Source organism: Malurus melanocephalus, unplaced genomic scaffold (assembly GCF_030028575.1).
Source record: "Malurus melanocephalus ecotype Western Australia unplaced genomic scaffold, MMel_1.1 scaffold_193, whole genome shotgun sequence".
NCBI classification, from domain to species: domain Eukaryota; kingdom Metazoa; phylum Chordata; class Aves; order Passeriformes; family Maluridae; genus Malurus; species Malurus melanocephalus.
Genome location: NW_026623425.1, coordinates 34150 through 47028, shown reverse-complemented (window position 1 = coordinate 47028; position 12879 = coordinate 34150). Strand labels below are relative to the sequence as shown.

The window sequence follows — 12879 nt, the reverse complement described above, 5'->3', positions numbered from 1 at the left end:
GAAGGGGCTGTGTCCAGCAGGAGAGCCATGGAGAGAGAGGCTTTGCTCCTGAGATGGAACAGTCTGGCTTTGGGACTGCACCCAGGGGACGAGGGACCCACGGTGCAGCAGTTTTGGGCACGACTGTCTGCCCATGGGGGGACTCATGATGCAGCAGATGTGTGTGGAGTGCTGCTTGTGAGAGTGGAACCACACCAGAAGGGTTCACTGAGAACTGTCTCCCGTGGGAGGGACCCTCTAGTGATGCAGAGGAACGATTTCTCTGCAGTGGAAGAAGGTTTTGATGATTAATTGACCAAACCCCCACATCCTGTCCGCCCTGCACTGTCAGTGGGAAGGAGGGAGGGAGTGAGGAAAAGATCGGTCGAGTTAAGGGTTTATTTCACTTCTCARTCTCCTCCTCTGACTTTGTTAGTAAATAAATTCACTGTGTAATTTAAGTGGAGCCTGTTTTGTCCTTAGACTGTTTTCTCCCAGTGCTTATCTCAACTCATGAACCCTTTTGTTAATGTTTTTTTCCTTCACTCTCAGTGGTGCTGGGGGAGAGCAGATGAKCAGATGTCGTGGGTGCCTGGCATTTGGCCAGTGCTCAAACCACGACACAACCCCAAAGCTGTGGGTTCAGTCCCCAGATGGACCTTGCACTGAAGGATTGAATTTGATGGTGCTCGTGGGTCCCTTCCAGCTCATCATCTTATGGTCTGTGAGCTAGGATCTGGATGGTTACAGCTCCTGAAGAAGTCCTGAGAMCTCCTCTCCTTGCCAGCAGGAGCTGGGAGTAGCTCTGCTCGCAGAYCAGGGGATGTTGGTGTTAGAGCTTGATTGGTTTATAGAAATGAGCAGTAATTAGTGTAGGAAGCTGCTGTAATTGCCAGTGGGTCCCACACTCCTCCTTGGAGAGGATTTCACTGCCTCCAGAGGGACTCAGCCCCACCTGGGATTGTGTCCCTGGAGAGAAACATGAAGCCAGGGATCCAAGCTGGTGTCAGGGGACACAGCATTTCCCGGGGCCATGTGTGCAAACCCAGAATGAGAAAATCAGAAATGATCGAGAGCTGGGATGGGGTGAAGGGCTGCCGACACGGGACAGCAAACTGAGGACAAGTACTGCTTGCAAAAGCACAAATACTGACCAAATTAAAGATGATGGAGAAGATGAAGCTTTGAAGAGCTGAAGTGCTCTAACTTTGAAGCAGATAACAAAAAAGCAGGCRATTTCCTCAAAGAGCTCTGCTTACAAGTAATAGGATATTATTAAAACCCACAGCTGTTTCCATGCCTTGCAAACACACGACCTGCAAATAATCCACATCCCAACAGGCATCCCCAAGCTGTTTGGCGCACTCACAACCTTCACTCCTTGGCAAAATGACCCCACTTTCCCCACAGGATTCCAGCTGTGCCCCCTGGCCACTGGTGGCCTCTGTGAAATTGGGAGCTGGTCTCTGACATGGGAACATTTTTCTCGGCATGCAGCACCGAGGTTTGCCGCAGCATCATCTTTTCCTATTTGAAAACCACCTAAGCAACACTGATTTAGGGATAAGGGAAATAAAAGGGAACGTGGCTCAAACTTTCCACTAAATCCCTGGAAGTTTCGGCTTTTACACGCTGTGTTGTCTTTACATAATGAAGTCACACCGCAATTATAAATGAGAGTGACTTGGCTCCACTTATTTGTTTTTAACTTGCAATTATTACAAGGTTTATCGCTTCTTTATTGCAAGGCCTGGTGAGAGCCAGTACTGCAGTAGTGCCAGAAATGATGAACTTCCTGCAGAATGTACTGGCCTGACGGGGGTGAATCAGAAACTAATTAAACTGGGAGCTGGGTTAAGTGCAAGGGAACTGAACCTCACTCGTGCAAACAAGCAAAATTCTGCCTTTATTGCAAGGATCTTTATTTACAGATTCCAGAGCCCTGCTTTCTGAGTATAGCAAAAAAGAGTAAAGTCACAATGCTTTCCTTCTCCAGGTTTGCCTGATGCCAGGCGAGGAAGGGATCAGTTCCATCTGCCTTTTGCACTCTGTGCTCCTATCCGATGATTTATTTGTCAGGCTTTCCAGGAAACGTGTTATCAGTCCAACAAACACTTCAGCATGTGCCTTACCATAACTGTGCTTCACTCCTGCTGCCATGGGACTCGAGTGTGAGCCGAAGACCTTCTCTGAATCGCTTTATGTTATTTATTCCATCATCCTTTTGCTTCCCCAGCAAACACCTGGATGYTGCCAAAAGGTGCTGGGGCAGAGAGGCAGAGCTAACCCTGGGGGTRGCAGATCAGAGGGGCTGCAGCCAGRGCAGGGGTGGGGYGMTCCTGCTGCGAGGAAAGGGCACTCGGGGGCTGTCTTGGCAATTGTTCTGCAGAGCTGTGGGATATTGAGGGATTCAGGGATATTAAATCACTGCAGCCACGGTCAGGGCCCAGCAAACCACGGGGGCCCATGGCCCTCACGGGCGGCGCGAGCACGGCTCTGCCGAAGGTCGCATCTGGAGTGGAACGGCTCCAAATCATTTTTATGGGTGATAATAAAAACGTGTTACCACATAATCAACACAAAACAGTGGCAAGGGTATCCTTTTCATTAAAACAACATGTTTTAAATGAGTGCTCTGCTGATAAATGCTGTAAAAACTGTGAAGGCATGCATGGGATAATCCAGTATGCGTTGTTATAAATTGACTATGTATACTTTGCAGTCATTAAGGCTCAAACCATAGTAACAAGTTTATTTTCTCTGGGCACGAAATGATAGAGGTCAGGAAGTCTCCAGACTTGAAATTGCTGAGAAATTCTAGTTTTTTTATGATTAGGACTGAAGAAATGCCCAAAAGAAATAAAGCAGAAAGAAGAGAGCTCTCGCAGTCGTGAGATCCACACAGCCAAGCTAAAGAGGGAGAAGCACAAGGGATTTAGTCACATTCAAAAATCTCAAACTCCACACGGCTGTTTCAACAAGGAGTGTCCTCTCACAGCTCACACAGCACAAATGGGCTCCTTACACACCATRGCAATAGCACCACAGCCATTCATCCATTTTCTGTCACGTTCTGTTTTCCTTAAGGCTGCCATTGCCATGGTCAAGGGACTAGAGGAGAATTCCCACTTTCATTAAAAAAAAAAAGAGGAAGTTTCAAGCCCTCTGAGTAAACTGCTAGAAAATGATACCACAGAGGCTYACAGCCAGAAAGAAAATTAGCAAAATGTGCAGTGTATTAAAGCCTCAGTACTAAAATCTTGGTATTTTATAGTCAGGAAGGTTGAGGTAGAGAGAGGCATAACAGCAAGGGAAGAATATTTGGTTTTCACCAGGAATCCTCATGGCAAACAGTGCCCACCTGTGCTGCKGCTCCTACTTCCAAAGGGTAAGTTYCTCCTTGAAGAATGGAGGCAGAAAACACCCTCATGCCACCAAAAAAACAAAATATGGCCTCACCAGCCCCAGAGGAGGACAGTGACTGCTGCCTGTGGGTCCCAGGACACAAAAACCCCTTTCCTCCAAACCCTGCACTGCGCAGGGTTGCCTCAACTCGGCAAAGTGCTCAAAAGTTTGTCTTTCTGCACGTACAGCAGGAAAAACTCAAATTTGAGCCTAAAAGGCCGTGCTGAGCTGGAGCCTCTGGCAAGAGAGCTCCCAGCAGCACAAGGGTTTGTTTCTGGGTCCAGAGCCCACGGCTCAGGCGTGGCTGAATGGGGTCAGGAGGCTGAAAGGGACAGAACGGGGCCACAACACCGTGCGGGAGCAGCGTGAACGCTTGGGAATGCGGGGAACACTCCTGGCTGGCCCTGCCTCGGGGGCAGAACCAGAGGCTGCTGCCTGCAGGACTCACCCAAGACTCCCAGACCCACCAGGCTCCCCAGGCAGGGTCTGGCTCCTGCTCCACTCCAAGCCTGGCTGCGGATCCCGCGGGGACGCGGGTGTTGTGTGCCTGCAGCTCCATCCCAGCTTGCTCAACCCACGTCCTCCTTCTCCGCCCGCCAGCACAAACTTTCTCAGCTTCAGACAAATACCACATTTCTTGCGTCAGGTCAAAAGCTCGGGCCAGGGACAATGGAAATGGGAGGACGGTTTTCATCTTCTTGAGATGTTTGGTGTCAGAGGACTGTTCTTGGCGCGTGGTGGCTTCCCAGAACCCTATTTTTGTTGTTCCCACTCATCAAAAAGARATTTCACAAACGCAGCCTCCTCCCATCATCTGTCCTCTGCTCACATTCCCAATGTCCTGTGACTAGGTAGGTGTCAGAAACAAGGGAAGAGCAGCCAGGCTTCCAAAGATTTAAAAGTTGATACAACAGCGCTCAGAATGCTTTTTCTTCAGATAAAAATCCAGATGGATATAATTAATTAATAAACAGGGGATATTTGGTCTCTTGAAGTAYTGGTGGAATGAACTCCCCTCCATCCCTTTCCAAAGAGGAGGAAAAGAAACTGCATGAATCCAGCTCATCAGCTAAAAATTCCAGTGTAAAGTGAGATTCCCTTGATCTTGTGGAGACACAAGCTGATTAATAATGATAATTGCATAACTTGTTGGACRTATCTTTCTTCATAGCAAATTATTTGGCAATATAGGAGTTTTTTAATCATTCATCAAGACAGACCTAAACARGGGATGGGGAATGGTCTCCCTTTCACAGCAATGTGGGAACACAAGGCTCCAGCATGGACACAAAGGCTTGGCTTCCAAAGCCCAAAAGACATCCAGTAAGTGTCCACCAAAATCTGAGGACCTGGGTGCCCAGAAAGAACTTGGGTGACTTCATCCTTACAGCATCTCAGAGGCTCAAGRTAATTAGTGCACGGAGGAGTTTCTGTTGCACTGATAAATTACGGGGGGAGTGATAGCTGATGTCATTGTGGTGACTCAGTGCAGAGCAAAAGGTGAGGTTTATGTCATCAGCTGATGYAGGGAAGACAGAAACACAGAGCAAAGGCTTCTACCAAACCAAAGGTAGCACAGTTCCTGTTCTTTCTACAAAGAGTTCTACAGGATTTCCAGAAAGAGGATGGAAAATGCAGCTGTTTCCTCAGCAGGTGCCTTCCAGAGGGGAATCAGGACAGAGAAGACACAAAATCACAGACTGTGCTCCTGGCTCAGATAAAACACAGGCACCATTCAGCAGCTCCTCAGACCCTCAGAGACTTTGCTGGAGAGAGCAGCTGGGAGGGAAGGGCTGGGGAAGGTCCTGTGAGGCCCTGGGAGCTCCTCTGAAGGTGCTCCCCAGTGGGATTCACTGTGCTGCTGAGCCCCCAGCCTGCCACAGCTGGCACCCCAAGAGCCAGATGTGGACACGACCCAGCAAACTTTCCATGCCCTGCACACAAAGGAGCTCAGGGTGAAATCAGATTCCCCATTGTGATAAAAATACATGGGAGCTATAACCTTCCACCCTCAAAATCCCAACGTTCTTCTGCCCCAGGGATTGTTGTGACCTGCTGGGGAGGCAGGAGTGCCAGGGACAGGGAGCCAGGCCAGCCTGAGGTGAATCTTGACCAAATGCCCCCTGTGCCYGGCCATGGCTTTGGGATCAGCTCTGCTTCCCCCCAGGGGAGGAGCCCTCAGCTCAGGGATTCACCTCCAACAGGCTCAGACACCACATGGGCTCTTCTCCTCCAGGGAGCTCCAAAAGCCGCCAGGAGAGAGCAGAATGAGGGAAAAGATGAGGGGATTGAGCTTCTCCTGGCTCACCTCGGTGCAAGCTGAAAGAAAAAGGACCCAAAGTGTTTTTTATCTTACTTTCCTTATGTAGCTSCATCAGAATTTCTGATTAGAATCAAGTGGAAGTTTGAATGTTTGGACACAGAATTACRAAAGGATCTGAGCACATCCCTTGGACTCCTCACACACCTCTCTTGAAAAATCCTGCTGTTTGTTCACAAATGTATTCCTCTTTAAAAAAAAACAAAGCTTGTAAGCCATGTTCCCAGGTATTAAACACACCAAAAGCAACTCCTAATGTAGACAGAGAATTTGCTTGGCAACTTAAGATGCATTCAGGAAAAGAGAACTTTTCAAGGTTACTTTATGAAAATATTAAATCCAYTTGACTAAAAATGCCAAACTTGTAACTAAAAGACTTTGTGGGAGGGAATGGTGGACRAGGAGGCCTTTGCAGCCTTTTTGTTGTTCTGGCAAACGATTTACAGCATTGGCCAAACACATGGAGCAGTCTTAGGGGACAGATTGCTCCTTCAATCCAACAGTGATAAGAAATAAGGTCCAAAAATTACCACACTTGAGAAGGAAAGGATTTTAACTGYCATTCTGAAAGAYAGCAGGATGCCCAAATGAGAGAAGGGTCAGTACCCAAACAGCCTCATCATCAGGATTATTTCAGATCAGCAAAAAAAACAAGTGACAGATGCAAAGTAACACAAAATCCAGTTTGCCCACCCAGTTTTGATTCATGGTTCCTCCTTGTAAGAATCAGTCAGGAAGTTGCATTTTATTCTTAGGGACATTTGAGCCATTAACTGACCTACAGAAACTCAGCGTTAAATTAGAAATTTTACARGGATTGATTCCAGGTTGTTACTGCTACCAGAAACCAGCCAGTTATTACATAGCTACCTGTGAAACATCCCAAATTCTCCTTAAATTCAATGTACTGCTGCACCRGGCCATGAGGAAATCTTAGGGATTAATAAGACACCTTCCTTTTCAGAAAGGAAAGGAAATAACTGCCAGGGGCTATCACATAGAGAACATGGAAAATCCATGGAAATCCTGGAAGTATCAAGCAGCTGCTCACGTCCACCCTGCAGAACCAGCAGCAGCCTCACAGCCAAGCAATTCTAGCACCCCTCCCAATCTCTCAGCCGTGCCACAGCACCGTGAAACATTTGCTATCTTCCAAATATTTCTCCCCTRCAGCAGGGAATTGTTTTATTGTCTATCAGAGAAAGAAAAGAGAAGCCCCATAAAACATCCCAGACAGCTGCCAGTATTTCATGTAACTGCCTGGAAGGAGAAGGAGATCCAGAAACATTTCGTACAATGATCACATTAAAACTCMAAGTAATGATCCTTTATCATCCAAAACACGGGGTAGTGAAGGTGCTGTTGGCAATCTGTCCTAAATAAATGGGCTGATATCAGAAAAATAGCAATGTATTGATCAAACTCTGTGCACGATACCAAGATTTTCTTTACGACCTTTCAGAATCTTCTGCGTGGGGGGGATCACATTACGGGGAYTGTTTTCATGCAAAAACTATGCACGTCATTTATCAATCAAACAATTMATCAATCAGACCCTGGATATGAATCACTCTCTCCAGGCATTAGAACTGGGAGTGAAGTGCCACGAGCTCGGCAAGGGCAGTGTCAGGAGCCAAGGCTGAGCTCTCCCAGCTCGGATCCAGCGCTGCACTGCAGCTCCAGCCCAAACCTGGGGTTAATGCTGTGCTGCCCGAGCTCTGCAGGGGAACTTATGAACAGAAACTGGGTGAAAAAAAAATGAGCAGAAATCTGTGTGTGGCTGTCTGCAATGCTGCCAGCCCTGCCTGCATCCCTGCCTGCATCCCTGCATCCCTGCCTTCATCTCTGCCTGCATCCCTGCCTGCATCCCTGCATCCCTCTCAGCCTTTCCTGCATCCCTGCCTGCATCCCTGCATGTCTGCCAGCCCTGCCTGCATCCCTGCATCCCTCTCAGCCCTGCCTGCATCCCTGCATGTCTGCCAGCCCTGCTTGCATCCCAGCCATCCCTGCCATCTCTGCCTGCACCCCTGCCTTCATCCCTGCACCCCTGCCAATCCTGCCTGCCCTGTCTGCACCCCTGTATCCCTGACTGCATCCCTGCATCCCTGCCTTCATCCCTGCCAGCGCTGCCAGCCCTTCCTGCCATGGGTAGTGGTGCCACTCAGGAGTTTTGTCTGGGCTCAGTCCTGTGACACAGGCGGGCAGCACCAGGCTCAGGACATTCAGGAAGGGCTGAACACATTTCCCACTGAGAGGCTGCGCTGGTTTAAGTGAAACCTTTCCTATGAAATAAAAGCAGGGTTTGTTCTGCCCTGCCACCAACRAGGCTCCTGTGGGGTCAGGGGGTGCTGTGGGGTGTAAACTGAGATGTCCTAGGAGAGAATTGAGGGTTGGCATGCTGGGGCTTGGGGAGGGGGCAGTTTTCTTCCAGCCCACACAATTTCTGGTCCTGGACCCCAGGGTGGCCAACACCATCCTCCCTGACATAGATCCCGTGCTGTGCAGATTTCAAGCTCAGCAGCATCAATCAACCTCTCAGATCTCTGGCACTCAGTGGGTCTGGTGTCGAGCACAGGGGAAAAGCCAGGTCTGTCCTGGAGAGTTAATGTGGAAGCTGGAAATAGGAGATGAGGCTGGAACCTGATTCCATCTGCCCTCACCTCCCTCCCTGCAGAAACATCCACAGGAACGTCCTAGAGCAGCACTAGGGAAGGCACGAGGCACGTGAAGAGTTGGTTCTGCTTCCCCAGCTCAGCCTCTCTCCTCCCAAGGGCAATAAAAACACCGGTCCTTAATGAGTCATTTTTCATTCCGATTGCTCTGTGTTTATTCTCGCTTCTCACCTTGTGATCCAGCTCTCATATTACTAAAAATTGTAGGGTTACTTTTATTACCTCATCTGGGCACTGATCTTAAGTTTGGATGAACCAGCTCACCCCTGTAATAAGAAAGATGAGACCATTTCTGGTTTTATCCTCATTTTCAGGGGGGCTGCTRTGAAAGCTGAGGAGGAATGGGGGAAGAAGGAACCCCAGGCTGTTCTTGCCAATCCCCTGAGCTCACCTTGGTCATTCTGGGCTGAAATTCAAAAGAGCAAAACCAGCAGTGCCCCTCAACTTCAGCTCTTGCCAGAGGGAGCAAGAAAATCCAGCCCTGCTCATGGGGAGGGTGAAATTCCTGCAAAAATCCAGGGGGAAACAGCCTCTGGCACTGGCAGAGATGTGTGTGCCCATCCCATGGCTCCTTTCCTCCTCAAAACAGCTTCAGGTTGTTGTGGTGAAATTACACACTACAAGGCAGTTTGGAGAGCTGAGAGGTAACTCCAGGTCCAGATCATCCAGCAAAACAGGGATCTTCCTCCAAAATCCGCAGCAGGAATGCAGGCAACACCAAACTAAAGCGAGCACCTTCTTAATGATGCTGGCTATTGTTGAATAATAACAACTGAGTTCATTAGATTGCYACATAGATCAAACTGAACTTAAATTAACCTTGAAAAAAGGGGGAATCAGCACATTTCTCTTGTGTACAGCAGCAGCAGCCATGGGCTGTTGCTTCACTCTCYGTTTCATTGCCACAGTCAATTCTTGCACAGCATCCCCAGCTTTTCAAACAAAGGGGAAGCCAAAAGGTTGATAAGGACCTTGCTGGGCCGTGCTGCAGAAGGTCTCCTTGCAGAGAGGAGAGGTCTTCAACACTTCAAAAAGGAARGCAATAACTCATTTCCCTCTGTAAAAGCAAACCCCTTTGATGAGCCTTGCTCCCAGCTTGGATCCGTGTGGGAGCAGAGGGAAGTCAGAAGGAAACTCAGCACAAAGTGCCTGAGTGCAGCACTAAATCAGAGACACGAGACACTGCCTGAGGCTTCCCGAGGGGGTCTGGGCAGGTGGAGCCTCCTTCCCCCTCTCCAGCACCCTGCCAGGACCCAGCCTGGACGCGCTGTTACCCACACGAGTGCTGAGCAGAGTGTGGAGTGATGTCAGGACAGCCTCTGCTTGTCCTTTTGCACYGAGCCAGACAGAGAATCCTGGAAAGCGAAGAAAGGTGCAGCTGGCCCCAGCCCAGGAGGGAAGGGCTGATTCACGTCTCTTTGAGGCCAGGCCATGTCTCACTTGAATTTGGGATTGCAGAGGTCACTCACCAGCCCCTCTCCCCTGCCTGGCCAGAGGTCACCACCTGCCAGCTCCTGCTGCTTGGACAATCCAGCTGCTTCCTGTCCTTTGTCCTACACCAGCTCCTTCCACTCAAACAATTCTGCTCCCCAGAATTTCATTCCCCCCACCCCTTCACTTTCCTGCAGTGAAATACAACTGAGAATGCTTTGAGGAGACTTCATTTCAGCACAAACAATTCCCAAATTACCAYAATATCATGTACTGGCCTCAAAAACACCACACAAGCACCACCTCCCTCCGCTAAGGTTTCTCCCTAAATTCTTTAATGTCATTGATAAGCATCAGTTAGTGAATAATAACAGCAGGAAATGCCTTAAAGGGACCAAAGCATGATAAGTAACAGCCAGGAGTGGCTGTCACAGGAGGGACCACAGATCAAAGGGGAGTGCTGACTCAGCTGCTTTGCTGCTGGGCTGGAACAATTTATCTGAATCCCAGTAGGTAGAAATTAAAACGATTTGTAGGGAAAAAAAAACCCAACTCCACAAAGTGAAGGTCTCCCCCTAATATTTGTCTCCACTAAACCATGCACGAGTTCCTGCCATTCTCAGGAGAGGGATGGAAAGGGAAAAGGAAAAACATGAAGAGACAAGGCAGGGCAGGAGGGGCAGGTGGGACAGGCACACAGGGATAATTAAACGTGGTGAGAACATGGGGCACGTTATTTCTGAGGTCTGAGCATTATTTTGGAGGAGCTGGGCTGAGGCAGGGATGCAGCACACGGGGAGAGGAAGGGAAGGAGCAGGGCCAGGGGCTGGCAATGCCCGTGTGGACAGCGGTGCTGCCTCATTCCTGGGGCAGAGGAACAGACTCCTTATCTCTCCAGRGCTGCCAAATCGACAGGTTTTTCAMCAGMRACTCTRGGGAATTTTYGCCAAGCAGAAGAACAAAGGCWGTGCTTACCTTGGCCTCCAGCGTGTTCAGCCTCTCGCTCATGTCYGCCAGCCTGGTGCAGTTCATGCATTCTGGAGAGAACAAAACACAGCGGTGTCACACTGCCCTGCCAGGCACTCTGCATGCTAACCCAGGGCTCCATCCCCATCCTGGACCCAGGGCACGTGGAAAAGTGAGCCAAGATCAGTTATGGGGCAAAATAAATATTCAAACCCACTGCACAGGTCACCCATTACAGCCACATAACATGAGCCTTGTTTGGGGATGTTTAGTGGGGCAGAGTGTGGAATTAAGTTCCCAATGTGTAGAGGGCAGATGAAATAAAAATCAGTTTTAAGGCTTTTGGTGCCAACCAGGATAAGCTGCTGTCTAGGCAGGGACACTTGTCCTGCTCATGGTGCCAGCTGCTGTGGCACGTGCTCCCCTCTCCCAGGTCTCATTTAACACCCTCTCCTGCATTGCTTCCCTGCTCAAATACCAAGGAAAGCAGTGAACACACAGAATGCCCATTTCTGTGGGGTCCTGCTCCATCCCTGGGCTCCCAGGCCCTGTTCCCACTCCCAGATTGATGAGACTGAGCATCCATCCCAGTGACAGCCAGGAAACCCAAGGCAGATCTGAGGGCTGATACAGCCCAAAGCTGCAGCATGAATTGATTTCCATCTCATTCTGCTGCAGAGGAGCAGCAGACAGCCAGCAGCCACCAAAGGAGCCCTGACAGGGGGCCTGARTGAGAACAAACACTACCAGAAAGGAGCTCTGAGTGCAGGTTAAAGTGATGGCTCCATCCCATCCAAAGGGCATCCCTGATCCAAACAGGAGGCTTGCTGCTTTGCCTCTGGTCTCATCTCAGCAATTCTGAARTGAGTGAAGCAGGATAAAGCCCTGAGCAGAGATTTCATCAACCAGGAGCTTTCCCAGTGCTCTGCAGCAGAAGGGAACTGCCTGTTCCAGCTCTCAGAAAAGCTTTCCAGGCTGGACCACTCCTGAAGCACAGCAGCTCTCAAAAAGGGAGTATGACTTGCAGCATGAAGTGTTCCAGGGCATAAACCATCCTCATTCAGGTGATGAATCCCATCTCACATCCCACAGAGGAGAAACACATCTCTCTGTGCATTTTGTGCTCCTTCAGGGTCAGAGCCCATTTTCATTCCTGGCCATGGAGAAAGGATTTCCTTCTGGAGTTTCTACGGGGCTGGGAATGCTGATCTGCAGTTCTTGGTGCAGCTGAGGCTGTGATGGTGCAGGGGATGCTGAGCAAACCCAGAGTGAAGGGTTCCTCTGGTGAGGAAGGGGTGAACATGGATTCACCCCTTCCTCCAAAAGGGATTTTGGATTTTGGCCTGAGCAAACATCACCCCAGCACTTGGGTCAGCTGCCCCATAACAGGCTTTGTCCCCTGTTGCACCCAAGGGACCTCTCCAGCCCCAGACCCTTGCTGGCTTTCTGAGCAGGTGGCATGACCTGATGGCTCTCAGCCACACAGAGGTTTGAGAGCACAACTCGGAAGGACAGAAAGCTGGGCTGTTCCACCCTGCTGATTTACAGGCTAAAAGGATTGTTTGAGTGCTAGCAAAAACCCACTGCATCCCCTTTCCAAAGGAATTCTCACCCTGGCCCTCTGTGAGGAGCTGTGCAGCTTCCCAGAGGAGCCAGACWGAGATCTCCCACCTCATCACACACAGCATTTTGCAGACAAAGCATCTGATGTGTCAGGAACACTCAGATGGAGGGATTTCCTCACAGGCCACTACTGACATGGATTTTCTTTTACCCAACAGAAAATAACTTTTGTTTGTTTTTATTCTCTGCAGCAGATCTTGGGCAATACTTTTTGGCTCGAATCAACCCATGAAAATGCAAGTGCCTTAAGTGCACTGTCCCACGGGGAAGGAGGTGGGTGAGGCTTGTTTGGTCTGGATCTGCTTGTGCTGTGTAAAACAGGGAATTGGTGTCTCTGTGTAACTGGCCTCAGGCTCCTGATCTTGCTCATCCCCACAGAAAKATAAGGCTGAATAAATCCAATACTCCCATGAGCCAAAAGTTGTACCAGATGTGTTACAGAGCAAATAAAACACATAGTTCCATTCTCCCTTCTGCTGGTTT

At 49.4% G+C, this 12879-nt stretch overlaps 1 protein-coding gene across 1 annotated transcript in view; it reads right to left on the bottom strand.

The window, feature by feature from the left end:
- The window catches only part of LOC130577763 (collagen alpha-1(XXVI) chain-like), a gene marked incomplete at its 5' end in the record, with an annotated part of 58476 nt that overhangs the window by 32182 nt on the left and 13415 nt on the right, over nt 1-12879 (bottom strand). Inside the window, one exon of the mRNA XM_057373349.1 lies at nt 10783-10844. Coding sequence (XP_057229332.1) covers nt 10783-10844 — 62 coding nt within the window. The remainder of the gene's footprint in view (nt 1-10782; nt 10845-12879) is intronic.